General features: G+C 38.6%; 5 protein-coding genes across 7 annotated transcripts; 2 read left to right on the plus strand and 3 right to left on the minus strand.

Annotated features, from left to right (window-relative positions):
* Positions 1 to 480: 480 nt before the first annotated feature.
* On the plus strand, positions 481 to 7,896 carry LOC141623006 (protein TIC110, chloroplastic-like). Its single transcript, XM_074439040.1, has 15 exons — positions 481 to 1,178; positions 1,361 to 1,420; positions 1,513 to 1,636; positions 2,572 to 2,640; positions 2,744 to 2,842; positions 2,988 to 3,054; positions 3,424 to 3,488; positions 4,113 to 4,207; positions 4,380 to 4,504; positions 4,734 to 4,834; positions 5,098 to 5,314; positions 5,428 to 5,582; positions 6,102 to 6,227; positions 6,385 to 7,362; positions 7,450 to 7,896. Exons 1-15 carry the CDS (start codon positions 664 to 666, stop codon positions 7,690 to 7,692), a joined length of 3,039 nt encoding a protein of 1,012 aa, XP_074295141.1. The 5' UTR covers positions 481 to 663; the 3' UTR covers positions 7,693 to 7,896.
* Positions 7,897 to 8,688: 792 nt separating this feature from the next.
* LOC141623007 (CBL-interacting protein kinase 2-like) lies at positions 8,689 to 11,608 on the plus strand. 3 transcript variants are annotated; one of them, XR_012533163.1, is made up of 3 exons: positions 8,762 to 8,861; positions 9,242 to 11,142; positions 11,296 to 11,608. XR_012533163.1 is itself a non-coding variant. In XM_074439042.1 (2 exons), exon 2 carries the CDS (start codon positions 9,318 to 9,320, stop codon positions 10,719 to 10,721), a length of 1,404 nt encoding a protein of 467 aa, XP_074295143.1. In that variant the 5' UTR covers positions 8,689 to 8,861; positions 9,242 to 9,317; the 3' UTR covers positions 10,722 to 11,608. The 3 variants fall into 3 exon arrangements, 2 of the variants coding, with proteins under 2 accessions (XP_074295143.1, XP_074295142.1); XM_074439042.1 differs by having other exon boundaries at positions 8,689 to 8,861; positions 9,242 to 11,608; XM_074439041.1 differs by having other exon boundaries at positions 8,747 to 8,903; positions 9,242 to 11,608.
* An 870-nt stretch (positions 11,609 to 12,478) lies between these two features.
* LOC141623009 (transcription factor RF2b-like) lies at positions 12,479 to 13,962 on the minus strand. Its single transcript, XM_074439043.1, has 4 exons — positions 13,536 to 13,962; positions 13,311 to 13,443; positions 13,144 to 13,228; positions 12,479 to 13,059 (listed from the first exon to the last, which is right to left on the minus strand). Exons 1-4 carry the CDS (start codon positions 13,844 to 13,846, stop codon positions 12,752 to 12,754), a joined length of 837 nt encoding a protein of 278 aa, XP_074295144.1. The 5' UTR covers positions 13,847 to 13,962; the 3' UTR covers positions 12,479 to 12,751.
* Positions 13,963 to 15,140: 1,178 nt separating this feature from the next.
* LOC141623010 (trans-cinnamate 4-monooxygenase) lies at positions 15,141 to 19,069 on the minus strand. Its single transcript, XM_074439044.1, has 3 exons — positions 18,056 to 19,069; positions 16,473 to 16,606; positions 15,141 to 15,924 (listed from the first exon to the last, which is right to left on the minus strand). The coding sequence occupies exons 1-3, from the start codon at positions 18,841 to 18,843 to the stop codon at positions 15,329 to 15,331; spliced, it is 1,518 nt and encodes a 505-aa protein (XP_074295145.1). The 5' UTR covers positions 18,844 to 19,069; the 3' UTR covers positions 15,141 to 15,328.
* Positions 19,070 to 20,815: 1,746 nt separating this feature from the next.
* Positions 20,816 to 23,113, minus strand: LOC141623011 (phosphoglycolate phosphatase 2-like). Its single transcript, XM_074439045.1, has 8 exons — positions 22,730 to 23,113; positions 22,483 to 22,626; positions 22,331 to 22,390; positions 22,186 to 22,238; positions 22,003 to 22,100; positions 21,793 to 21,892; positions 21,293 to 21,396; positions 20,816 to 21,190 (listed from the first exon to the last, which is right to left on the minus strand). The coding sequence occupies exons 1-8, from the start codon at positions 22,976 to 22,978 to the stop codon at positions 21,090 to 21,092; spliced, it is 909 nt and encodes a 302-aa protein (XP_074295146.1). The 5' UTR covers positions 22,979 to 23,113; the 3' UTR covers positions 20,816 to 21,089.
* Between the last annotated feature and the right edge of the window lie 2,715 nt (positions 23,114 to 25,828).

The raw sequence follows: 25,828 nt of genomic DNA on the forward strand, positions 1-25,828 counted from the left end.
TATAACAACCCGATCCACCACCGTCGTGACACAACCCCAATAAAATGGGATGTGTATCTTTGGGCCCATTAGTTGTCATTACTTAAGCCCAAAAGTACATGACCTTCTTACTAGAGTGGTGGGTAGAATCTCCTATAAACATATCACAAGCTCCATTTTCCCCCGATATGGGACAACTTTACTCTCAACTCTTCGGGTGTTACACTAATAAAAACGATATACAGCTTTGTTTTTATACGGAGTATGGCTCAACTCAATATCTAGATTTAGTAATTTATTGTTTTATATCAATTTAATTAAAATATTAAATTACAATTAAAATATCATAGTTTAGAGTTTAGTGAAAATAATATAATTTGATAAAAAGTTTAATTTTAATTATTAATTTTCTTATTTAATAAATGGACATAATTAACATTACTTTCCTTTTTTCTTTTTTTAAGAATATACATTTTAACGGAAAAATGATAGAAATCAGCTATTTTTTTTAGTAAATACAGGGATAAAAAAGTGTAAAGGGAGTTGAGTGAGAGAGTATCCTCATTTGGTGTCCGTCTCCCTATCCATTGTTGTTGTTATCGGCAGCAGTGAACCCTAAAAAACTAAATCCGAAGAGTCGACGGAGAAGTAGAGGTTGTTGTTATACTACTACTCTACTAAAACATGACCACCACCACCAGCAGCGCCACCGCCATGCCGATGGCGTCAACAACATCCACACTCCTATTTTCCACCTTCAAACCACGTCTATCCTCTCTCCGTAGCCACCGCATCAATTTTCCAATCAATTCACGCCGACGCGTCACCAATCTCCGATGCTCCGCCATTACCCATACTACTAGTAATTCAACTTCGGAGGATATATTCGGTCCGAAGAGGGAGCTGAGCGGCCTTCATTCAATAGTGGATACTATGTCTCCACCTGTCAGGCTCGCTGCCTCTTCTTTAGTTGTCGCCGCTGCTTTGGCCGCTGGTTTCGGCGTCGGTTCTCGTTTTGGTGGAAGTCGCAACGCTGCAATTGGAGGCGCCGTTGTCCTGGGTGGTGCCGCTGCTGCTGCCGCCTACTCGGTCAACTCATGTGCGCCTGAGGTTGCTGCCGTTAATCTCCACAATTACGTTGCTTCTTCTCAAGACCCTCTCCATTTAGACAAGGATTATATCATGGCCATACCCTCAAGGTTTCTTATTTATTTTAATTGCTCTATTGTTATTATTATTACTCCCTCCGTCCCAATTATTTGTTTACCATTGATTAAAATACTTCCGAACAAAGAAAATAGATGATTGGGAGGGAGGGAGTTTTTGTTATTTATTCCCGCAATTCATCCTTACTCCCTGTATGCATGTGTGTTTGTTTTAGGTATGGCGTTAGCAAGCAAGACGAAGCTTTCACCTCGGAGCTCTGTGACTTGTACCTCAGGTCAATTTTGTGTTTTCTATACTTTCCAGTTTCATCTCAATTTGCAAACGCATACACATGCAATTGAATTGAATTTCCCTTATCCTTTGTAGATTTGTGACCTCAGTTCTTCCCTCTGCAAATGAAGATCTCAACGGAACTGAAGTTGAAACTATTATTAAGTTCAAAAACTCTCTCGGCATTGACGATCCTGATGCCGCTAACACGCATATTGAGGTTTCTCTCCTTACTTTCTTTACTTTTTCAACTTGTTTCCTACTTTTCAAATGATTCCCATTTCCTTTTCATTCTCAATTGCTATTCAAACACATCCATAATGCTTCTCTTTAGTGTAATTTACATTTTCTGATAGGGCTCCATACCGTTCTCATGCTTATCTTCATTTCCCTTGTTTACAATTAAGTCTCAAGTCTTTTCGTACAATCGTATTCCTAGAACAATCTAATTAAATGGAAAAGAGTGCAATGTAGAGGGACCTACGAAGAGGGATTCGAGCAAAAGGATTGAGAGGGCCCATGTGTGTGTGCATATAGGAGATTAGGAGGGGATGTTTAAGCAGAGGTAGCAGCCTTGCAGTGGCCGTAATGTTAATGGGAAGGTGGCTCTCTGCACATTAGTTAACCTATTGAACTTGGATGAAATTTTAATGAGAATTACTGGCTGTACATCTTTTCAAGTTTCATTTTGGGCAATTGTTTATCACCTATATCTAGAAGGAAGGTTAAGTGGGGAGACTGCAGAAGGAATAGCGAGTATCTGTTACGGATCCTATTCTACCAGATCCAAACAAGATTTACATTTGTTTTGATCCAAAAGTAGAACCCCGTTAATAAAATGAACATTTTTTTATTTTCTTATTCTGTTAAGGGAAGTATATTAGTAGATATTGTAACATTGTTTCCCGTGCTCATACTCAACAATGGGTAGTTGTTAGACGAGTTTGGTTCTTCGTCTCTTTGATACCCCAAATCACGTTACTCCGAGTTTAGCTCGGAATTCCGTTATTGAAAGCTTAAAACACCGATTGGGATTTCCTCAAAAAAATTAGACTTTTATCATAAAACCTATCCAGTGTTCATCACTTCCTTTCCTTGAAGATCGCATTAACAAAAAACTTTTATTCAAGGCTATTTTATTTTTGGTGGCTGTAGATTGCTCGACGCATTTTCAGACAAAGGCTGGAAACTGGAGATCGTGAGGGTGACGTGGAGCAACGTAAGGTGAGATCCTTGTCTTCGTTTGCTGTATTGTAAGATCTAAATCTCGTGCACTGTCCTTTGGCGACTTTGGTGTTTTGACACATTTAGGTGACCCTCATTACAGGCATTCCAGAAGATAGTTTATGTATCCACTCTTGTTTTTGGCGAGGCCTCGGCTTTTCTCTTGCCATGGAAACGTGTTTTTAAAATCACTGATTCTCAGGTAAACACCTAAATTCATCAGCATCTTTTTTGTTGTGTATTATACATTTCTACCATGTATAAAAAACTTTATTTCTTTTGACATTTTGTTGATGATTTCATGATTATCAGTCATTCTCTTACTTTCCGTGTCGTGTTGTTATCAGGTTGAGGTTGCTGTTCGTGACAATGCTCAGAGGCTTTATGCTAAGAGGCTGAAATCAGTTGACAGAGGCTAGTATTTACCTTATTCTCACTTGTGTTGAGCTCTCGTATGCCGTAAACAGGGTGTTTCGGCAACATATTATCTAGTACTGCCTCCTAGTCGCTCATTTCTTCCCCCTATCATTTTGCACAAGAAATAAGGAAATGATTTTGGACCACACAAAACACTCTACCCCACATGCAAATGAATTTGGACCGCACAAACCTTTCCAAAAAAGGAAAGAGGGAAGAAAAACCGACTACCATGAAAAAGGAAAGAGGGAAGAAATGACCGACTAGGAGGGAATATTTATTTTGTCTACTCTAGTAGATGGATTAATGTTGTAGTTCGGTGATTTGCTTCAGAATATAATTTTTTCACATTGCTTTAAAATTCAGATCTAGATGCAGAGCAACTTGTTAACCTTAGAAAAGCTCAGGTTTCATATCGTCTCTCTGATGAGGTATTGCCTTTGTAGCTACGTGCTCATAATTTGTTTGCTTTTGTAGTTAAATAGACTTACCAGACATGTAATTCGGGTCAGATCTGGGTCAGTGTAGTTTGGGTTGGGTCATTTTGGGTACATGTCGCTCGGGACGGGTCAGATCATTTTCAAGTCTATTGTTGAAGGTCTGGTCAATCAGGTTTGGCTTGTTGCCTTGGTCATTGAACATTATGACTATGTTGTTTTTGTCCTCTTTAACCTAGGGGGTCTTTGGCTGGGTGTTTTGGAATGGATTTATGCCATTCTAACTTTTGGTTGTCTTATTTTGGAATGAAGTTAGATACATTATCAAACCAAACATATTAAGAGAGGTATAGGGTGCTAAATCAACACCTATATGGTATGACATTCCAATCCATTCCATTCCGTTCCATTCCACCTTCTTTAACCAAACGACCCCTAAAGCTAAAGATATTCTTGAATGTGATTTTTAATTAGTAGTTTGGGGTCACTTCTGGTCATTTCGGGTCAGGTCAGTTGCGTTTTAGGATGTACGATTTGGCGATTTCGTTCTCGGGTCATGCTTATAACTAGAATGAATCTCATAGCTTATCTCCTGATGTGCTGGATCTTTCTATGCAGTTGGCTGAAGAGATGCTAAAGGATCATACTAGAGGACTTGTAGAGAAAAATTTATCCAAAGCTCTTGTTTACCTGAAGTCACGGACCAGAACAGGGTATGATCAGTTGTTGCTACTGTCGCCTTTACACCTTAGAGACTCAAAAATAGTTTTTTTCCCCTTGGATTGAAACAATGAAAAAATAACTAATGTAACGTTTAACTGCTCCTCGAGCGACATGGTTTAACTGTTATTTGATCTGTATTTATTTTTCATATTGATATTACAGAGGAACTGCAGAGGTTGTGCAAGAGCTTAATAAAATTCTGGCATTTAATAATCATCTTATATCAGTAAAAAACCATCCAGATGCTGGTAATTTTGCTCGTGGAATAGGTCCAGTTTCTCTCGTAGGTAATCTTTTGCTCGCTGCTTTACTTATTTGTGTCTATTTGAAGGTGTTTTTTTTCTTTTTTTCTGCATTGAATACTAGTACTCTAGACTCCTCTCCCTGCCAGCTTTTGCTATCTGATTTTTCCTTGTTTTGGTAAATTAGTGGCTTTGTTTCTATTATCTTGTTGGGGACACTATTGCTGTTTTATTTGTATGTATGACATTGCCATGATTGTGTGATGATTGTCAGGTGGTGAGTATGACAGTGATCGAAAAATTGATGACCTGAAGCTTCTCTACAGAGCGTATGTCGTAGACTCCCTATCGAGTGGCCGAATTGAGGAAGATAAGGTGATGAATTTCCTTTTGCTATTTATTGTTTGTAGCTGTTACTCTTCCCGTGTTCTATATGTAATTAGAGAATATGACATGGTTCAGTGTTGGTATTGTGTAACATGATGTAAAGAGCAAAATAGCATCAATTTGTTTACTTCAGTCCAATGATTTTATTTTATACGGTTGTTAAAATTCATTACAATACTCCCGCGATTTCTGTGTCTGCATGAGCTCAAAGACTAAACTGCTTCCTTATAATTGATTCTGTCCTTGATCAGATAGCTGCGTTAAACCAGTTAAAAAACATCTTTGGTCTTGGGAAACGAGAGGCAGAAGCTATCACAATTGATGTCACATCAAAGGTTTATCGCAAATTATTGGCACAGGCTGTTTCTAGTGGTGATCTAGAAGCAGCTGAGAGCAAAGCAGCCTTCCTTCAGAAATTGTGTGATCAGCTGCGGTTTGACCCACAGAAAGCCAGTGAAATTCACGAAGGTACTTCATTCTGCTAGGGTTCTGTTTGAGACGGAGAACATGTTAAATTCCTTGTTTAGAGCCGCTATTGAATTTTTGTCCTTGATGCGGTTCTGATCTACTTTTTCTTGTAGAAATATATCGTCAGAAGCTTCAGCAATGCTTAGCTGACGGAGAGTTGAGTGAAGAGGATGTTCAAAGTTTGCTTCGGTTACGAGTCATGTTATGTGTTCCCCAAAAAATTGTTGAAGCAGCTCATGCTGATATATGTGGCAGTCTGTTTGAGAAGGTACTGTATCAAAACACAATTCCTGTTGCTGCTTCATTGTGAACTTCACCTAATGGATGGATCTTAGCTTTCAGTTAGAGAACTTTCCTGGGTATCTGTGTTTTCTTTTGATTAGAACTATAGTTCTGATACGGAACAAAGTGTTAGAGACGGATAGTGCCTTTTGGCTTTTGTTGAATGGTCAAGTCACTATTATAAAGTCTTGAATTGGTAGTTCACTCTTTAGAATCATCCAAAAGTGCATGAATCTTTATTCAGTCTCCTGCCTTTGTCTTAGGGTTGTTTATATTTGCCAAGTAAACTGCGTATATATGAACTTTTTTTAAAAAAATAAAAAATTGTCTTGAAAGGCTCTGACTCATTCTGTCCTGGTTCAGTACGTGAATCATTTCTTACTATTGGAATTTCTACCCTTCTCTCTCCCCCGGTTGCTGTGTTAGACTGTTAGGTTGATATAGCTGGCAAATCATAAAATTAGTATGTACAATCGTGAAATGTTTACTTTGTCTTTGTGTTTAGGTGGTGAGAGATGCCATTGCTTCTGGGGTTGATGGATATGATGCAGATGTAAAAGCCTCTGTGAGGAAAGCAGCTCATGGCTTACGCTTGACTAGGGAAGCAGCAATATCAATTGCTAGTAAGGCGGTATGTGCCTACTCTTCTCAGTTGCTCATCAATTTGGTATTCTCACGAGTGTCATGACTCACAATGAAGATGCTTCTACAAAATAAAGTTCATTACAGGAGATAAAGGGTTAAAGACGATAGTCAATGTGCCTCTCATTCACACTCTATTAATGCAGGTTCGCAGGATATTCATCAACTATATTAAACAGGCAAGGGCAGCTGGGAGTCGAACTGAATCTGCAAAAATCCTTAAAAAGATGATTGCGTTTAACACTTTGGTGGTCACTGAATTAGTGGCGGACATCAAAGGCGAATCAAGTGATACACCAACAGAGGAACCAGAACCTGCTGACAAGTTAGAGGAGCAGACAGAAGATGAGGACGAATGGGAGTCACTACAGACTCTCAGGAAAGCAAGGCCCACTAGGGAACTTGAGGACAAAATTGGGAAGCCGGGACAGACAGAAATAACAGTTAAAGATGACCTGTCGGACAGAGAAAGGGCTGACCTCTACAAGACATACTTGTTGTATTGCATAACTGGAGAGGTCACTAAAATTCCATTTGGTGCCCAAATCACCACAAAAAAGGACAACACAGAGTATCTTTATCTAAATCAGCTGGGTGGAATTCTGGGTTTGTCGCGTAAGGAGATTGTGGAGGTCCACAGAAGTCTAGCTGAACAGGCATTTAGGCAGCAGGCAGAGGTCATTTTAGCCGATGGACAGATGACTAAAGCTAGGTTGGAGCAGTTGGATGAGGTCCAGAAGCAAGTGGGATTGCCTTCAGAGTACGCTCAAAAGGTAAGAGACAGCATTGTAAACTCAAAGATGGCGGCTGCCATAGAAACAGCAATAGGTCAGGGAAGGCTTAGTGTCAAGCAGATTAGAGAACTCAAGGAAGCAAGTGTGAACATTGAGACCATGGTCTCAGAGAGCTTACGGGAAAATCTTTATAAGAAGAGCGTGGATGAAATATTTTCCTCTGGTACTGGAGATTTTGACGAGGAAGAAGTGTATCAAAAAATACCCGCGGACTTGAGTATAAATGCTGAAAAGGCTAAAGGAGTTGTTCATGAACTTGCTCGGAGTAGATTAACAAGCTCATTGGTTCAAGCAGTGGCATTACTCAGGCAGAGAAACCATCAAGGAGTGGTATATACCGAATCACATCTGCAAATTTTTTCCTTTTTAAGTCTAATTTCATTTATCGGCAGTAATATGTGAACTTAACTTATGTAGGTCTCAACACTTAACGATCTGCTAGCTTGTGACAAGGCTGTAAGTGCGGAGCCTTTGTCATGGGACGTGCCAGAAGAACTGGCAGATCTGTACGCCATATATGTGAAAAAGGAGGCTGTTCCAGAAAAGTTGTCACGTCTACAGTATCTACTTGGAATAAGTGACTCAGCTGCAGCTGCTTTGAAAGAGATGGGGGACAAAGAACCCAGTGTTGGTGCTGAAGCCGAGGAATTTGTATTTTAGCAACGATGAAGAATGAATTTTGTATTTAGGGATGCACAATAGATGAGGTTGGTCTGGTCTGGTCTGACTATCTAGTTTTCACTTGTCAAGTTTGTTTTGTGTGTAAAGTGATTAAGGTTTTGAACGAGAGAGAGATGCATCAATTTGCGTACTGTTGTCATTTAAAACGCCTCCTGTGATGGGAATCATGGGATTTTTGGAGAACCGGCATCCTTTGTCATGCTTACGTATTGTTGTATAGATATCGTTTGGTGGTCCTCCAGACCTCTATACGAGCACGTACGAATATACTTCTTGCATAGAATATCTGATCAGAAATTAGTTTTCTTAAAGTAGCGGAAACATAAAATTATTAATCTCAAATACTAAACATGAATAATAATTTTTCACTCCCTTGGGCATTTGGAAACCAAACAAAATACGAGTAACAAGTTGGTGTTCAAGTCATTGAGGGTGTAGTCGTGTAGATGAACCTAGATTTGAATCTGACAAGGGTTTTGTTTGATTTTAGTCTGGGTGTAAACTCGGTTCGGATTATCTCCATTTCCTCAAAAGAAATGGACTTCCATTTTTTTTTATAAACGGTCCAGATCAAATTTTGTGAAAATTCGTGTAAACTGGTGGGTCATTAAGAATATGGTTCGCCGCTAGCTGTGGGACGTGCCACTAAGCTAGTATAGTTCAAGTCAAGACAGTGTAACTTAAGGCATTGAGTTAAATTCAAAAATAAACATAAGATAAAAAAAAAATGAATCTTATTTAATTAATTTGGAATATAATATATTTATTTTGAAAATAATATGATGTATAACCAGTAATAAAATAATAAACTTTCCTATTTTAGTTTTAGGAATTATTTTGAAACTATCATACACATTATGTGTCTTCCGTCTTAACCATTAGGATAAATCCTCTTCGATTTGAAGTAATGTAAATTGAGGACGGAGTCGGTAACTATGGGTCGACTTTAGCTTGCCTAGTACAAGGGCCAAAATTGGCAACGTAAACAAGAGAGAAAACAAGGAAAAGGAGGGGCCGATTAGAGGAGGAGGGAGCGCGTGGCGTAAGCGTAACTGTAGCAGCGTACTTAATTTAGAGAGAGAAACAAAAAAAAAAAAAAAGGGAAAAATTGGCGGTCAACTGGAGAGCCGACAGATATTGATTTTCAGGTCTCCTTCCTCCCTCCATTTTTCAGTTTTCACCTTAATAAGGTTAATTAATCAATCTAATCCCTCTTTTCTTTTCTTATAATTAATTATTTTAATTAATTGTACTTTATATGTTTATTCATTTTTGGAGCTTTAAATCTTTGCCTTGTGATGTTCATATACTGATCACAATCTCAATCTCATTTTTTTTTTTTTTTTTTTTTTTTTTTTTTTGGATCGTATCGTTTTATTTATTTCTTACTTTCCAATTCTAACCTAATCAATTACAGTAACTGTCTTGTGAGTTTGTTTGTTTTACATACATTTATCGTTACCCCGTCTACATGATTAGTTAGTTAGAGGCCGCCTTAAATAAGTATTTGTATTTACGTTTGTTCCAGGACTTGCTACAGCTTAGGGCGTGCCTTTTTCGGAAATATATAGTAGTATTGCCTCCTCTTAGTTTGCTGGTATGACATGGACCATAAAACGGGTGTGGTAATGCAAAGGTATGAACTTGGAAGATTATTAGGGCAAGGTACTTTTGCTAAAGTCTACTTCGCCAGGAGTATCCAAACCGGCTTAAGCGTAGCCATCAAGATGATTGACAAAGATAAGGTTATGAGAGTAGGCCTCATTGAACAAATTAAAAGAGAAATTTCTGTCATGGGTATGGTTAGGCACCCTAACATTGTCTTTCTTTACGAAGTCATGGCCAATAAGTCCAAGATTTACTTTGTTATGGAATATGCTAAAGGCGGTGAACTCTTTGACAAGGTCGCCAAAGGTAGGCTCAAGGAGGATGTTGCCCAGAAATACTTTAGACAGTTGATTGCTGCTATTGATTTTTGTCATAGCCGCGGTGTTTATCATCGTGATCTTAAACCTGAAAACTTGCTGCTTGATGAAAATGAAAATCTCAAGGTTACTGACTTTGGCTTGAGTGCTCTGGCTGAGTCAAAACGCCAAGATGGTTTGCTACATACTACTTGTGGTACCCCTGCTTATGTTGCTCCTGAAATTATCGGCAGGAAGGGGTATGATGGAGCTAAAGCTGATATTTGGTCTTGTGGGGTCATTTTATTTGTTCTCCTTGCTGGTTATCTTCCCTTTCATGATTCAAATCTGATGGAGATGTATCGAAAGATTGGTAAAGCAGAATATAAATGCCCTAGCTGGTTTCCTAAGGACGTACGCAGGCTACTGGGGAAGATCCTGGACCCAAACCCCGACAATAGAATCTCTATTGCTAAAATAAAGGAGAGTTCTTGGCTTAGGAAGGACCTTTCCCCCGTGCCCATCCAATCTGAGTTAGAGACCAAAGACGTGGCTTGTGCCGAGAGGAGTGCTGATCCTGGTCCTTCTGGGAGTGGCATTGCTACAACTGCAGAATCCAGGCAGGAGCCCATACTCCCGGCTGAGTTAAATGCATTTGATATTATCTCTCTTTCATGCGGGTTTGACTTGTCTGGATTATTTGAAGACACCGGACAAAGGAAGGAGACAAGGTTCACTTCTAGAGAGCCTGCTTCCACTGTAATCTCACGGTTAATGGAAACCGCCAATAGCCTTCAGCTGAAAGTGAAAAGGATGGACAAAGGGCTGCTAAACTTTGAAGGGCTCAACGAAGGAAGGAAAGGTCCGTTGTCAATTGATGCAGAAATATTTGAGCTCGCCCAGTCACTCTATTTGGTGGAGTTGAGAAAAGCCAATGGGGACACTCTAGAATATCAGAAGTTGCTTAAAGAGGATATAAGACCTGCCTTGCAAGATATTGTTTGGGCATGGCAAGGTGAACAGCAAAATCAAAAGCAGCAACCGCCATTGGAAAACCAGCATCAGATAACGGTGCCGGAGCAACAAGTACAAAATCAGCAATAGTTATTAGCAGCTTTGAGGATAGAAAACAACTTGTGATCTTATTATGGAATTAATTTGGGGTTTTTTAAAAATTTCCTGGAAGTACTCAGGTATATACTTCATTGCAAAGGGAGATACAAATGCAAGATGATATCATGCACTAACCAAGGAGGCTGTTACTACATCTTCTTCATTTATACCTCTAATGCTAGCAATGTATTTGATTTTCCTAACCAATCAACATTACTTACAATATTATTGAAAACCCAACTCTTTCTTTCGATCCATAGCTTGTACACTGCAGTCAAAAGGGTGCGCTTAAGCCAATGCTTTGGCCAGCTTCTTCCCATGTTGTTCCTTTTGTGGCATTGTAGCTCATGAGCAAGACTAAGTGGTCTTGGCCTACTCATTTCAAGTAGCGGAAGTGCAGAACCTTGATAGAGTAAGTGCAAGCAAAGAATAAATGATTTGTCTATGATAGCTTGTTCGTATCTTCATAATACTAGCCTTTGATACTGGATGGACTGTGGATGTTCTTATATAAACTACATATTCGGCCTTGAGATTAATCTCATGTCACAATTATTTTTCATAGTGTACCTGTTGCAAAGGTTCCACCATCTCCACGAGCCTGACATCGACATTGATGGCTGGAATCCTTTTACTGTTCCTCCTACTCCCTCGCTTCCCTCCTACCTCCTCCAAGGTACCAATACAACACCCTAGCTACTAGCTACAGTGCTACAGTGCTACTAATTATCATCTCAAGTACCATTATTGTATTTATTTGTATCTAGTTAATTATTATAGTTTTTTTTTTTTATTGAGATGGAAAGTACATTAGTTAGAACTATAATTGTGACTGATTTGGAAGTGAAATGAAATATGTTGACGGTGATTTTGCTACTGAGGTAGAGGTATTTTGCTAAGTGCGCCTCTTTAACAAGGAATAAGACATTTACTCTGAATTGTTTGGAGAGCTCAGCGCCTCAGCTCCTACCGTTGTTTGTTTATACTCTGCAATGTCACATTCGTTAGGGATGTGCTTACTCCTGATATTTCTTGTATTATCTGCTGCGTCTGCGTGTGGCAAATGTAACGTGTCCAAGAAATTAATGTTCACATCTTGAGCTCATGATTATTTTGCTGCATGTGTAAGTGTACTGCAGTGAAGTGTTGGTGTATAGGGTTGCTGCATCTGTCCCAAAAGCACAGCAGACATTTGTGCAGTTGATTAGTGACCTCAACATTGTGTTTGTATAAAGGGATTTTTGAAGGAAAGGGATGGAGTTATAGTAGAATGCTTCGGGAGAAAATTAGACTGCATTTGGGAACCAGGTCATTTATAGATCATTGTTTGGAGCATTGTTGATTTGTTGCGGTTCATAATTAATCTCTATGATTTGTTGTTAAGCTCACTGTTTTAATTTCAATCAGTCCTCTGCAATTTCAAACCGAGCGAGGGTCATTGGTCTTGTTTAAACTACAGTATAAACAAGGTGAACAAATAAGTTCAAAAATACAAAAATACTTCATATTTCCTCAATATGATGATAAATATACTTCAATTGTAAACTTTTAATCAAATTCAAAACATTATTATACACCATTCTACAAGCATCGTCTAAGAAAAAATAAAATTAAGAAAAAAATTTAGAACAAACTCTGTAAAAAATACTCTAGAGCTCTTAAATCAATCCGAATAACGGTCTTAAATCTTCAGTGAGCTACCGAAGTTGAAATTGAGCAAACAATATGACCATAACACAAAAAAAAAATGGTGTTAAGTGTTTGTTTCTAGACAATAAACCCTGAAGTAATGAAGCAGATGAAAAAGATACAGTGGTTGTGGAACAGGTTGACAAGTGCAGGAAATACATTCCAGACTAGCAATAAAGTCATGAAGAAAGCAACAACTGAGGAGCGCCTGTTTTGCAGGATGACTCGACAAACGAAACAGAAGGGCTTAGCTAAATGAATGAAATCAGTGTACAGACAATCTACAGAAGAAATGGTGGTGACTGGTGAGTGAATTAGTTAGGAAGTCATCATCAAAAGGTAGAGCTGCTTTCAGTGGCAGACAAGCAGGTTCCTTCAGATTTGACAGTAGTCCTGGCGCCAATGTCGAGCCCTTGTAATCTTCCAAGAGGATCGTTAGGATGAAACTCAGAGGAATTGTGGGAATGCTGTTGAAATGGCGGTGGCAATTGCATACTCTGCTGATGTTGGTGAGGCGGCAGTGTGTAGATTGGTGCAGAATTATACGACATTCCCATGTTAAATGATTCTGTGGGATTCATGACTTCTCCTGTTGCAATTCTGAGCCTCTCTACTTCCTGCTTGAGTGCTCCGTTGAGTGCTAATGGAAAACACCCACACACCCAAGTTACAGATCTACTCAAAATCAAAGTCGGAAAGATAAAGTCAATCTGAAAGTGCATACCATCGCGCAATTGGGCTTGTTGTTCCATAGATTGTAATCTCAGCTTAAGTTCTGTATTTTCACTGGTCAGACCAGTTGTGTCTCTCTACATAATAAAGCGTAAATAAGAATGAAAAACATGGATGATGATCATGAATCGGTTTGGTTATCGAAAAAAGGTAGCAGACCTGATAAAGCGTAAGTTGAGCAGAGAGGGTGGTGGCTTCCGTTTGAAGGTTTTGAACTTTACGCTCCAACTCCATTATATAACGAGCTTTTCTCTCCTTGGACCGAGCAGCAGACTGCCGATTAGCCAGAATTCTAAAAGGAAACAAAACAGAAGTAATTATGGATCGGACCTCAACCATCAGCTTAAGCTTAAGTTTAATAATAATAAGAAGAAGAAAAGAAACCTCTTAGCGCGCTTGGGGTCAATAGTCCAAAGCTCAGCAAGCTTGTCAGGAGGCATGGCTTTCTTGGCTTCCATGATAGAAGCATTGTTAGCGGTATCGAAAGCAGATCCGCCAAGCTTATCGACGTCAATGTAGGTGCTGAAAAGGTCGTCTTCGGATCCGATCTCGGAAGACAGATCCATGTCGTCGGGTATACGAAAGCTGACTTCAGAATGAGCTCGACGGTGATGTGGACCCCTCAATGCCGCCGCCATCTCGCATTGCTGCTTGGATGGATCCATATCGACTTGCTTATCCATCGGATGCGACATTCAAATTCAGAAACACAAACCAAAAGGATTGAGGAGTAATGTGAGAGAGAAAAAGGGAGACACAAAGAGAGGGGGACACGCTCATCAAACCAACGGATGTCATGTGATACTTCATCAAACTATTCTGCCCCATATTAATTATTATTAATAATATTATATTATATTATATTATAAGTATTAATCTTTTTAATCTTCTCATTTCTCATGGAAATATGAAATTATAAAAATTATTATGTCTTTTTTCTAAAGTAATTTTCATTTTTCAATTTTCCTAGTTCATTGTCAAACTAATTGTCAAAAAAATAAAAATTAGTTTTCTTAGAGTTACACTAGACTAACTAGAAAGGAAAACGGTCAATCTCGGCACCACCCTCTCACATGCAATAAATGGGGACCCCTTCAATAAAGGATGCATGTGAGAGGGCGACACTCAATCTCGGCGTCACTCGGTGGCGCCCTATCATTATCCAGATAGAAATAACTAAAAAGCTCCTTGTTAAAAACAGAAATGTTTTCTTAAAATTAGACCGAACTAATTCTAATTTTAAAGTCTTAGAATTGTTTTTCAATATTACATTAATTTTAAAAATCTATGTACTTTTAAAGTTTGTTTGACATTCGTAATTGTTTTCATTTTAAAATAAACAAATAAATGTCACATTATCAAGTAATGGTTCGAAAACAATGGGAAGTTACATTTAATTGTAGAGTCGTACGATCTTAGATCCGGATCAGGAATTTAACAACAATGTTTGAGAGAATTGGAACACTTTTATGTATTAGTGCCTTAATGACATACTTATTTATGTATTAGTGCCTTAATGGCACACTTAAGATCTAATGATCTACTCCTATAAAGTTGGGTTTTACGCTTATTGCAAATTGCTCGTGAAAATTGACATGCATAGGATAAATATAGGTCAACTAAGATGTTTCGTGAACTTTGAATCGAGTGGGTGATATTAAACAATCATTAATCAGTTACGTAGTACTAATAATTATTAAAAAAAAAATTAATTATGGGTTACTTTCAAAAGTATAACTTTGTATTATAAAGGAGAGCATATTTTGAGTTAACCAAGCTATATACGAGTACTAGTTTTTAAATGCTTTGCAGACTTTGAGCTGAGAGTACATTTGTAAGTCAAGCCCAAGAGGCGGAGACCATTCAGGCTCAAACTCAAATCAACACGCTTACCTCCCCTTAACCTAGAAGACAGGACTCAGGAGTAAGTATGATTTTAACACTCAATCGGTTGTCAATTTATATACGCAGTACGCCAGTACGAATATATGAATGTCAAATTGGTAGTTGTTCATCTTACTACCTCGCACACCAGATTTGGCCAACATAATTGCGAAATAAACTCTTTCAAATTTCGGGAAACAAACAAGTGCAATTTGACACATACTAGAACCAGACAGAGTAGAAAGAAGCGATACGTCATACATGGGGTCTCATTTTACAACGTACTATAGTATTCAGTCCCTGGGCTTGAGGACGATGGTGGAGTGGTTGAGGATGTGTAAACTGAACTGACCACCCTTTTCAGAGGTATCAAGCTTGGATGTGCCAGGAGGGGGCAAGAGTTCAAAATTTTGGACTAAACGGCCGATGGTAATGCCGAGGATGGGGAGGGCAAGAATGATGCCAGGGCAACTCCTTCTTCCGACTCCAAAAGGAAGGTACCTGAAATCATTTCCATTAGCTTCAACCTTGGACTCCTCCTCCATGAACCTCTCCGGCCTAAACTCCTCTGGATTTTTCCAGTGGGCTGGATTGTTGGCTAGCCACCACGCGTTCACTAATATCTTGCTCTCAGCAGGGATGTCATATCCGTTCAACTTGGCATCGTGCAGATTCATGTGAGGTACCAGTAATGGGATGGCCATCCGCAGCCTCAATGTCTCCTTGATCACTGCTTGCAGATACGGTAATTTATGTGTGTCCGGCTCTGTTATTTGGTGCCCCTTCCCTAGCACGCTGTCCATCTCTTCCCTCAGCTTCCTCTGAATCTCAGGATGGTTCACTAACTCGGCTATTCCCCATTCGATTGACCATAATGTTGTTTCAATTGCTGTTAACATTCGATTTAGTTCGATATCAGTTATGTTACTTACATACAAGGGAAATACAAGGATGGTTTATTACTTTATTTCATCATCTCAAATCCAAAGTATAGTGACTGTTCTTTTACTCCACCGAAAATGAAAAGGGAAATGATTACTGGCAATAATGATAGAAAACTGTATCATTATGCCAGCACGTAAAATTAAGTTCAACTTTCTTCGATAATGTTTGCAAACTACCATCCTATGACATTAGTAATTCCTTTATCTTGATCAAATCTGTCGGTTTAATGTTTGAAAGCTACCCATCCTAAATAATGAGTCGTTTAGAAAAACGTGTATAAGTTGATTAGTTTCATCGAAACAGGTCTGCAGTCAATATATCCTCCAATGTTTACAGATATTCCTCTCTATTTTATACCAAACAAGAGAAACACTTTGGATAAAACCCAATGAAAATTTAATTAGTAGCCAAATGCCATGCCCTGTTTGTTTTCAAAGTAGTATGATGCTTACGGATGAGGTGGAGCAAAAAAAGAAAAGGATTTTAACTCACCAGCGACGTTGATGTTTTCAACAATGTAGAGCACATTGTCTTCATTAATTTCTCCCTTCTGTTGTGCGTCCAAAATGTGATCAATAGCACATTTGAGTTCGTTGTTGGTTGATGCTTTTACAGTCGCTAATTTCCTGTATGTATTATGATTAATCGTCAATTCCAAAACAAAACAAAATAAAAACAGGCGAAAATAGAAGATAACCAGACAAAAAAGAGTAAACCTAAAGTGAGTAATTCACAAGTTTTTGGTAGCATATTTATATGTCCCGGGATGAACAGAGTCTACTTGTCGAGTCCAAGCTAGTGATGACATAATAGCATTGATTCGTTCCCTTTTTTTTTTTGTGAACATACATAAAAATGATTAGTTTCTTAAAATATTTGAAAGAAACTCAGAAAAAGCTACCACTAGATAGTGTATCTCTCTTTTAATTGCGACGGTAAGTTTGCCGTAAAATCTAGAATCCATTTTTGAAATAATGGTCAAAAATAAAATATTTGTCGTTTTGGGTCGGTTTTGAAAATATTTGTCAAAATGGTGTCCACGTAGGCTCGGGATTTCTGGATCTAAAACACGCCACTACCAATGGCGTGTTTATAATGAGTACGGAAAGAAATTTCATTAAAAAATGGACTAAAATAAACACGCCATTGGGAATGGCGGGTTTCGGAGGGGAAACACGCCACCCCTAATGGCGTGTCTTATGTAAATTTATTTATTTTTTTATTTTTTTTTTCAGTTGAGGAAAAAAATTGTTGTAAAGACACGCCACTACTAATGGTGTGTTTCCTTCACAAAACACGCCATTAGTAGTGGCGTGTTTCAGGTCTAGAAATCCCGAGCCTACGTGGACACCATTTTGACAAATATTTTCAAAACCGACCCAAAATGACAAATATTTTATTTTTGACCATTATTTCAAAAATGGACTCTAAAATCTAACACTGGGAAAAAGCGTTTAATTAATACTAGAATCACCATACACTTGTTTATTCGTTTATAATTGTTGGAGTCATCAGTTGTTTAATACGGAGTAGTTGTTGGAATAGAATAGGTAGTACATACTCCCTCCGTCCCGGTCACTTGTTATCCTATTCCATTTTTGGGAGTCTCAGTCAATTGTTATCCTTTCTATTTTAGGATTGCATTTGATGAGCAATTTGATCTTTCACACTCAATTTGGTCTACTACTTGTCATCTAATAATTGGTCCTCTACTCTTTTCTTGGTCTTTGTACCGAAACCAAAGGACAACAATTTACGGGACGATGGGAGTAATTGTTTATTCGTTTATAAATAACAAAATCCACTTGAAACAGGGGAATCACAGTCATGAGTCAAGAGATACACAAACACAGCCCAGTAGGTTAGGATTTGGATTTGATCTATTCTAATATATGGTTGAATTATTTCCAAATGGTTGTTAGGTAAGAATCATTGATAAATTTCTAAATACGATCAAATCAAACAAGTAAAGAATAAGATGGTGAAAGCAGAGGACAGTAAGGAAACAAAATCCTAATTAGTGAAAGTAATGGAATATGCATGTACAAGGGAAAAAAAGCAGGAAAGAATCATACTTGCGCTCGTCGACAAAGTAGTCCTTAAACAGCTTCAAACGGGTGTCCTTAACCTGTCTACAAATATTGAGATAACCCCTGAGAAACGGGCGAAGAATTGGGATGAAATCGCCGTAGTTATACTCAAAGCTCTGAGCCAATCGGCTTCTCTCACCATTAAGAGCCTTGAGTTTGTTAAAGAGCGGATCATCCTGGCTTTCGAAACGACGGTCGAACATGATGCGGTACATGTTATTATACATCATGAGCTGGAGACGTTTTCGGAGGACGATGCCAGTGGTGGATGATTCAGGCATGTTCTTAACATCCTCAACGACACTGGCAGCCTCCTCCTCCCAACCACCACGATACTGCTGAACAACCTTGTTGGTAAAGAAGGGAACAGTCATAATCCTTCTCATCTTCCTCCAATGCTCACCGTATACAGTAAAAACCATATCCTGACCCTTACCAGTGAAAATGTCGAAAACAACGTTCCTGGTCCTGGAACCGAACTCAACACCCTGAGTGTGAAGCACTTCCTTGGCTGAGTCAGGGGAGGATACAACAACGAGGTTCCTCTGACCCATCCTAAGCATAAGGATGTCACCGAACCTCTTGGCGAGATCGGTAAGGTTACGGTGGTTGAGATCATCCCCAACCTGAAGCCAATTACCGAAAATGGGAACAGGTAACGGACCAGGAGGAAGCTTGAGCTTCTTACCACGGAATTTAGAAAGAGTAATGGCTAGAAGAATAGCAAAGAAGATTGCGAAGAGAGCCTTCTGGAGGAGAAGGAGATCCATCATGTGTGAATATGAATAATATGGAAATGGTGGTTGTTGGATTGATTGGTAGGAATGAGGTTACGTTATTATGTATTTATAAGGAAGAGTGTTACATTTAGATTACCAAAAGATATAGGAAAAGGAGATTCAATAAAGGAAGGAGGGGTCGCGGGGGTTGGTGACATTGGCGTTAGGAAGGAAGAGGTGGTAGGTAAGCTTAACTTGTAGTGGGTGGTTCTTAAGGATTACACACCTACACCTACACCTACACCAAAACATTCAACATTTCAACGCCCCCTGCTTTTCTTTTTCCTTTTTTTATTATTTTTTTAAGTCAAGTACTGGAATTTAAGGTGGGAGTGGGACCCCTTTGCTTAACGCCGTTAACTCATTTATGTGACTCACTCATCCTACCTCTTCACTTGCGTCATTCCCTTCCTCATTTCTTTTTTTTTTCTTTTTGCTTTATTTTACCTTACTTTTTTTTTTAATTTACTATTCTATATACCCCTCCGTACCGATTAATAGTTATTTATTCCTTTTGCCACGAAGATTAAGGAAATATATGAGAATACTTTTGGATCACACAAATCAACCATCTCCCACTTGCGCATGGAGAGACCAACACAAATATGCCAAAAATAAAAATAGATAAACTATTAACTAATACAACCAAAAAAGAAAGTAGATCACTATTAACCGTAACGGATGGAGTAGGTTTGCTCTATTTCAACACACATTTTTTAACTGGAGCTATACAAACTCGGTTGAATAAAGAACCTAATCATTGCTACTCCGTATTATGTTACTACTCTATTCAAGCTTCTTATTGACTAAGGAGGATACATTTATTGTCCTCCTGGAGGACCCCAAGTATTTTTCTTTTTGTAATAGACTAATAATTAATCTTTCATAACACACCATGATAGTAACACACCCACTTTTTGTGAGGAGAAAAGTGGGTGCATATTCTACCATTGCGTGTATGATGAGTAATAATCTTATTATAGGTAGGACGGAGCTGCCAAAAAAAAAAGTTAGGGAAAAGTAATGTTAAAAGAAAGAAGAGGAAACTTTGGCATGCCTCATTAGTGCACATGCTTGAAATCATGAGTTGCTAGAAGATGGATTCGAGTTTAATTATTCTGATCACTTGAGTATATAACTGTATAACTGTACAAGTACACAAGCCTATCTATCTTTCTCTGAACGACTGTTTTTCCGAACAGTCCGTCTCATTGAAGACAGTCACTATCCGTCATAAGCTGAAGACGGATAGTGGCCCTCTTACAAAAATACAAAATGCAAGTGGGAGGGCAAGTGGAGTATCCATTTCCTCTCCACTTGCACTATCCACTTGCATTTTGAGAGAGGGACACTTCCGTCTTCAACTTGTGACGGATAGTGTCTGTCTTCTCATTTGTGTTTTTCGAAAGAAAAATCAAATGATTAACAATATCTGCCAAAAAAATATTCAATTTGAATCAAAACGAATGGATATAAACATACGGAGTACAAATTATTGTCAAGCTACCTTTCATGCAACCAAAACTTTTACCTTATTACTTGCTGATTTTATTCCTCTCCCTTCAAATTGTTCCTATGTTGGGAGGGATTTTGATTTGCCTTACCACCTCATTCATCTTCCTCCTAGGCTACCCTAGGTCCCTAGTCCTTAATAAGCAATGAAGAAAAGAAAATGGCTAGAGAGATCGTCTCTCTCCCTCCCCTCCCTTTCCCTCCAAACTACGCCAACCAAACAAAGCCTAAAGACCCTCTACGCTAACATTATCCATAGTGCTACGAACATACTCTAAAACAGTTAAACACCATAAACTTTCGAATTTTACTTGCGGGAAAGGGTAATGTATCACTTGCCAGTTGCCAGCATCCACTTCTAACTTTTCAAAGTCATTGCTTTCACTAATAACCTGACATCTATGATCTACTGATCAACCTGGTGTTAACTCATTAAGAATACGGACATCACAGATGAGACACAATGAATCTTGTTCATAGCATGGATAACAATGTGATTTTATGAATATTTGGGAATGAAAACAAGTAAATGTAGGAAAAAGTGGTAACAGTATCTTAGGCATGATCATTGTGTGCCTCATTTCTATGTTCCAAAACATATCTTTGAGAAGAATCATGTGGTTCAGGAATAATGGAAATTAGTTCACACACCCATTCTGACGCTCCAGTAGCTAAACAGAAACGTCCTGATGAGTTGAATGAAGAACATGGCTTTAGAAAACGCTGGGCTAGGGTCCCAGAAGTTCCAACAGGTCGGAGACCTTGTCTGTGTAATAGTCTGGAATGATGGTGTTTGTTTGGTCCTGCAGCGTACCTAGTGTTGTTACACCTGCAACCATAGTCCATGAGTATTAGAAGCAGCAATTAATCATGTCAGGAACACAATAGACCCAACTCATTTTCCAAAAGGATGGTTAGACCTACACACTACCTGAAAGTACAAGAAGTGTTTTGCAACCAGCCCTCTGTCCAAATAGAATATCCGTGTCCAATCTATCGCCAATCATGCACATTCTGGAGGTATCAATATTAAACCTGAAAGATCCACGTGGACAATTCTACAATCATAAATAGGTACTCCAATAAGAGAAATTGGTAGAGAAAAGAGACGTCTACCTTTCAAAAAAAAAACTCGTTAAACATCCATTAAAAAGAACTTGCTAAAGTTCAGGAAACAAACATATAAATATATAATCATATAATGCTTTCGGAGGGGTGGAATTTACCGAGTTTTTGAGTTACATCAAAAACTTCTATGAATAAGTTTGTTGGATGAAGTTTTCATCTCATGCCTTGTATGATACTTAGTTGTTTATTCATTGTATAGGAAAGAAAAAATGAGAGAAAAGGCGATACAAGATTAACGCAAACTAACTTAACTTTGTTGGTTCATTTACTTAATTGATGAAAATGAGCAACCGCAGTACTTACTTCTTTAGTAAGAAGTCCATCAAAAAGGTTGAAGGCTTTCCGACCACAATAGGTTCTTTCTCAGTAGAGCCACAGACAGCAGCAACCATACATCCAGCACCTAGCATCCAAAGCCAAATAATATCCGATACGGAGTATCAAATAATTGGCTTGCATGATACAGCAAAACAAACAAAAATTCAAGAAAGGCATGGCTGAGTAAAACAAAACCAGGCCATTCTTGTAAGGAAGTCATATTGCCGACGGAATCACGGTTGGTAGCAATAAAAAGGCATCCTGGATTTTCACGAATGCAGAGGGTTGCATACCTATTGGTGAAGAGAGAAATCGAAATAAGAGAAGAATGGAAAGACTTAAGCATAAAACTTAAGCATGGATTGTTGATAATCTTACTGAAGTTTATAGAGATTAATGTACTGGTCCAGTCCGACCACAACAGCTCCAACCTGTAATGCAATTAATTAGATGTCAAAAGTTAAATTAAATTAAAAGGGGGGTGAGGAGACAGTAAATATAGGTTGGATGGGAGAGTAATTACAGTGTTGTCGTGATGAAAGAAGCGGTTTTCTTTAAGTTCGACAGTCTTATTGGCATCTTCCTATATAAATTTATGTGGAAGAGTGAGTAGGAAACAAGGAGTATAAGTAGGTGGGAAATGAAGTAGTGGATAATAGGAAATAAGAAAGATACAGGGCCGCCGAGGGGGGTAAAACCAGCTAAGTGGAGCTCCTCCAATATTCCTTCCCCGCCAATTACATAAACCTTATTCTGAGGGGGAAATTGAATGGACTTCAAATACATAGCCGCAGCGAAAGAGGAGGAGAATATCTCATCCTAAGCAGCAGCAACAACAACAACAACAACAACGGCATTTGACAACTTGATTGAATCCATTTTCAATTAATTAATTAATTAATTAAAAAAAAAAAAAGGAAACCTGGGAAACAGAAATGCCGAGAGAAAGGAACTTAGCGGCATATTGAGCACGTGATTTGGTGGAATTGTTGGTGACAAAGACGAGGGATTTGGATTTAGAACGGAGGAAGTGTAGCGTCTGGGATACGCCATCGATCAGTTGGTCTCCCTTCCAAATAACTCCGTCGCAGTCGAATACAAATGCGTCAACCGATTCCAATAAAGAAGCCGCGCTTTCTGCTCCAAGACGCTCACTCTCTCCATCTCTCATCTTCACCCCCTATAACAAACACCAACTCTCAATCAATCTTACACTGCTGCTACATGCTCAAAATGCTCAATAACGATACAAATAGCACCAAGGTTTTTTATTCTTTCGAATAACTTTATTCACTAAAATATTAATCTACTAGTTTTTGTACTCGTGCACTGCACGGGTGGCTATGAAATGTGTTGATCGAAGGAAAGATTGCGTATGGTTTTTTTTTTTTTTGTGAAAGTCAAAGTTTAGTTCATTAGTAGATTTTAAATAAACTTCTAAAAGTTATTTTGTTTATGCATATATTTGTGAAGTTATATTTCGTAAGTTTATTTATAGTACTTTGTGATTTTTTTTTCGTTTTTTAACTTGTTAAATCCTGCTAAAAGAATTTTTTTATTATAATCTTAAATTATCCAAAAATAAGAAAATAAAAGTAACACAATAAAAAATTGAATGGTGAAAGTACACCAAATTGATAAATAATACTCCAGTGAGATCCATCCCTAACCCGAGCAAACCCGACCTGATAGGATCTGAAAATGTTGCAAACTGAAACTGACCCGACGTGGCCCAATGATACTCTGTAACCCGTGAAAGTATGAAACCGACCCGACTTGAACCGATGATAACCCGTAACCCAATAAAACCCGATTAGCGACGACTCGAAACTGAGTACGACCCGAAACCGAGTCCTACTCGATCTGAGATGACATGTATCACGATTCACGAATTGATCCGATAAATGCTTTGACTCTACCATACCTAACTTTATCCGACATCTGACCTGATCCGAAAGAGAACCTGAAATTGACTCAAAAGGTAACCCAATTTGACTCGATTCGAAATCAAATCTGACATTACTCGAAATATAACTCAAACGAAAAGTCAAGCCAATAAAGAAAAAAATAAATCAGCATTATGAACGACTTATAAAGTACTTAAAAGTAACTTACCTTATAATCTCGTTCAATAATGACCATAACTCAACTCAAAGTGTTAATATAATAAAAAAAAATGACCTTATAATGAATTGATGCCCGAAACCAAGGAAAACCTGGTCCCAAACCCTTCAAATTATCATAATTACATGATCCGATAACGACCGTCCCAACAATGAACCTGCCTGATAATAACTGACTCGACCAAACCCGACCCGACAAATTTATCTAAACAACCTTACCCGACAATGGTTTGAACCCAACCCATACCCAAGCTAAGAATTGATCCAACTAACCTAACCTGAACGTAGCCATGATCATATATGACTTGAACAACCCCTCACTGACACCTCCAATACATTATTAGTTTTATTATTACCGCATTTACACGCATGGTTAGTTCTTGAATTGCGACTGATAATTCTTTCAATGCTTTGCCTGATTCAATGCTCATCTTTGAACACGGTTCTAGGAACTTCGTCTTCACTTCATTGGGCTACTCATTATGTCAAAACAGCGTGCGAAACCCGGAACCTGATATGGTCGGGCTACTCATTCTGTCAAAACTTGTTGTAAAACTCATATATAGAAGATATTTATGGAAAACAGATACAATCACACATCAAGTAAATACACTCTATGTTTGAGAAAATACACCCTTCATCTCGCTTGATAACATGTTCAAATGTTTTAAGTAGATTGAATAATGCCCGTTAACAATCAGACATTAAGTTTACCTTTGCATCGATTATGACCGAATCAAACTAACTGGTGCATGTTTTCGATGACAGTGCCCATAATGGTAACTATCGTAAGCATATTACTGTAGATACCTCATTTCTGCACCTCCCGCAAACCACCCGGTGATGATTGGGCCGCATGTTTGGTACGCGGAACGATTTGTGACAGTTCGTAAGTTTATCGTCAAGTGATTGTTCAAACATTTATGTCTACCTCTTAGTTGTCATCTACGCGTCGATACGGTCGTTTTGACAGTAATTAGAGTACATTTGGAGTCCGGGCCTAAAATCGTCTTCATTTTCTGATAACCGTTAAATCCCGAGTCAGAATGTTCCGGATATTTTTATTCCATATTTTATAAATCTTTCACAATCTTTTAATCTTTGGTAAACAATTTCCCGTAATATTCATACAAAATATTAAGGAAAATAAGATAATCCCGTTATTCCATAAACCAAACACGGAAATCTTTCTTCCGCAGGAGGAAACCACCTGGGAATAGACGCGGCAGTCTTTGCGCCTCTTCCAAGGGACGCGATGGATCTTGCGCCTCTTCCCAGTCTTTTTCTGCGTTTTTTTCGTATCTTTTTCATATCTTTTCGAGATTCACTTCCAAAGTCTCTCCGAAAACCCTATTCCTTCACGTGATTAGTATAAATAGGAGCCTTCGCTCCTCATATTTCTCACGCGAGTGTCCGCCCTTCTCTTCTCCCTTTGCATTCTAGACCACGTTCTTACTTTTTGGCGTCTACGTGCTTGAACATTCGACCACGTAAGCTCGGATCCTTCGAGTACCCGGCCTCGTTTGCATGACCGACCAATTTGACCAACTCCACAATCAATCAACTTAATTAATCTTAATCGTTTTCCTCCTACGAGGGCACTTTCGTTACATTCGAGTCGAGCATCACTAATCGTAAACTTAGTTCATCTCGTTTCGTCAAACATGTAAGTCTGAGAGTGTAAATCTCTCTTTTATTATTGTTATTTACCTTTTTGTATCACTAATGTAAGATTTATGTCGAAAATACTTGTTAAAACCGATTTATAAAACCTCGTTTAAAACCCTTTTTACGGATTACCAGAAGATAACCGTCGAGAAAGGACGCAGCAACTGCTGCGCCTCTTCGAAGGAGCGCAGTACCTGCTGCGCCTCTTCGTGAGGCTGCCGCAGTTCCTA

Source organism: Silene latifolia, chromosome X, assembly GCF_048544455.1.
Source record: "Silene latifolia isolate original U9 population chromosome X, ASM4854445v1, whole genome shotgun sequence".
Lineage (NCBI taxonomy): Eukaryota > Viridiplantae > Streptophyta > Magnoliopsida > Caryophyllales > Caryophyllaceae > Silene > Silene latifolia.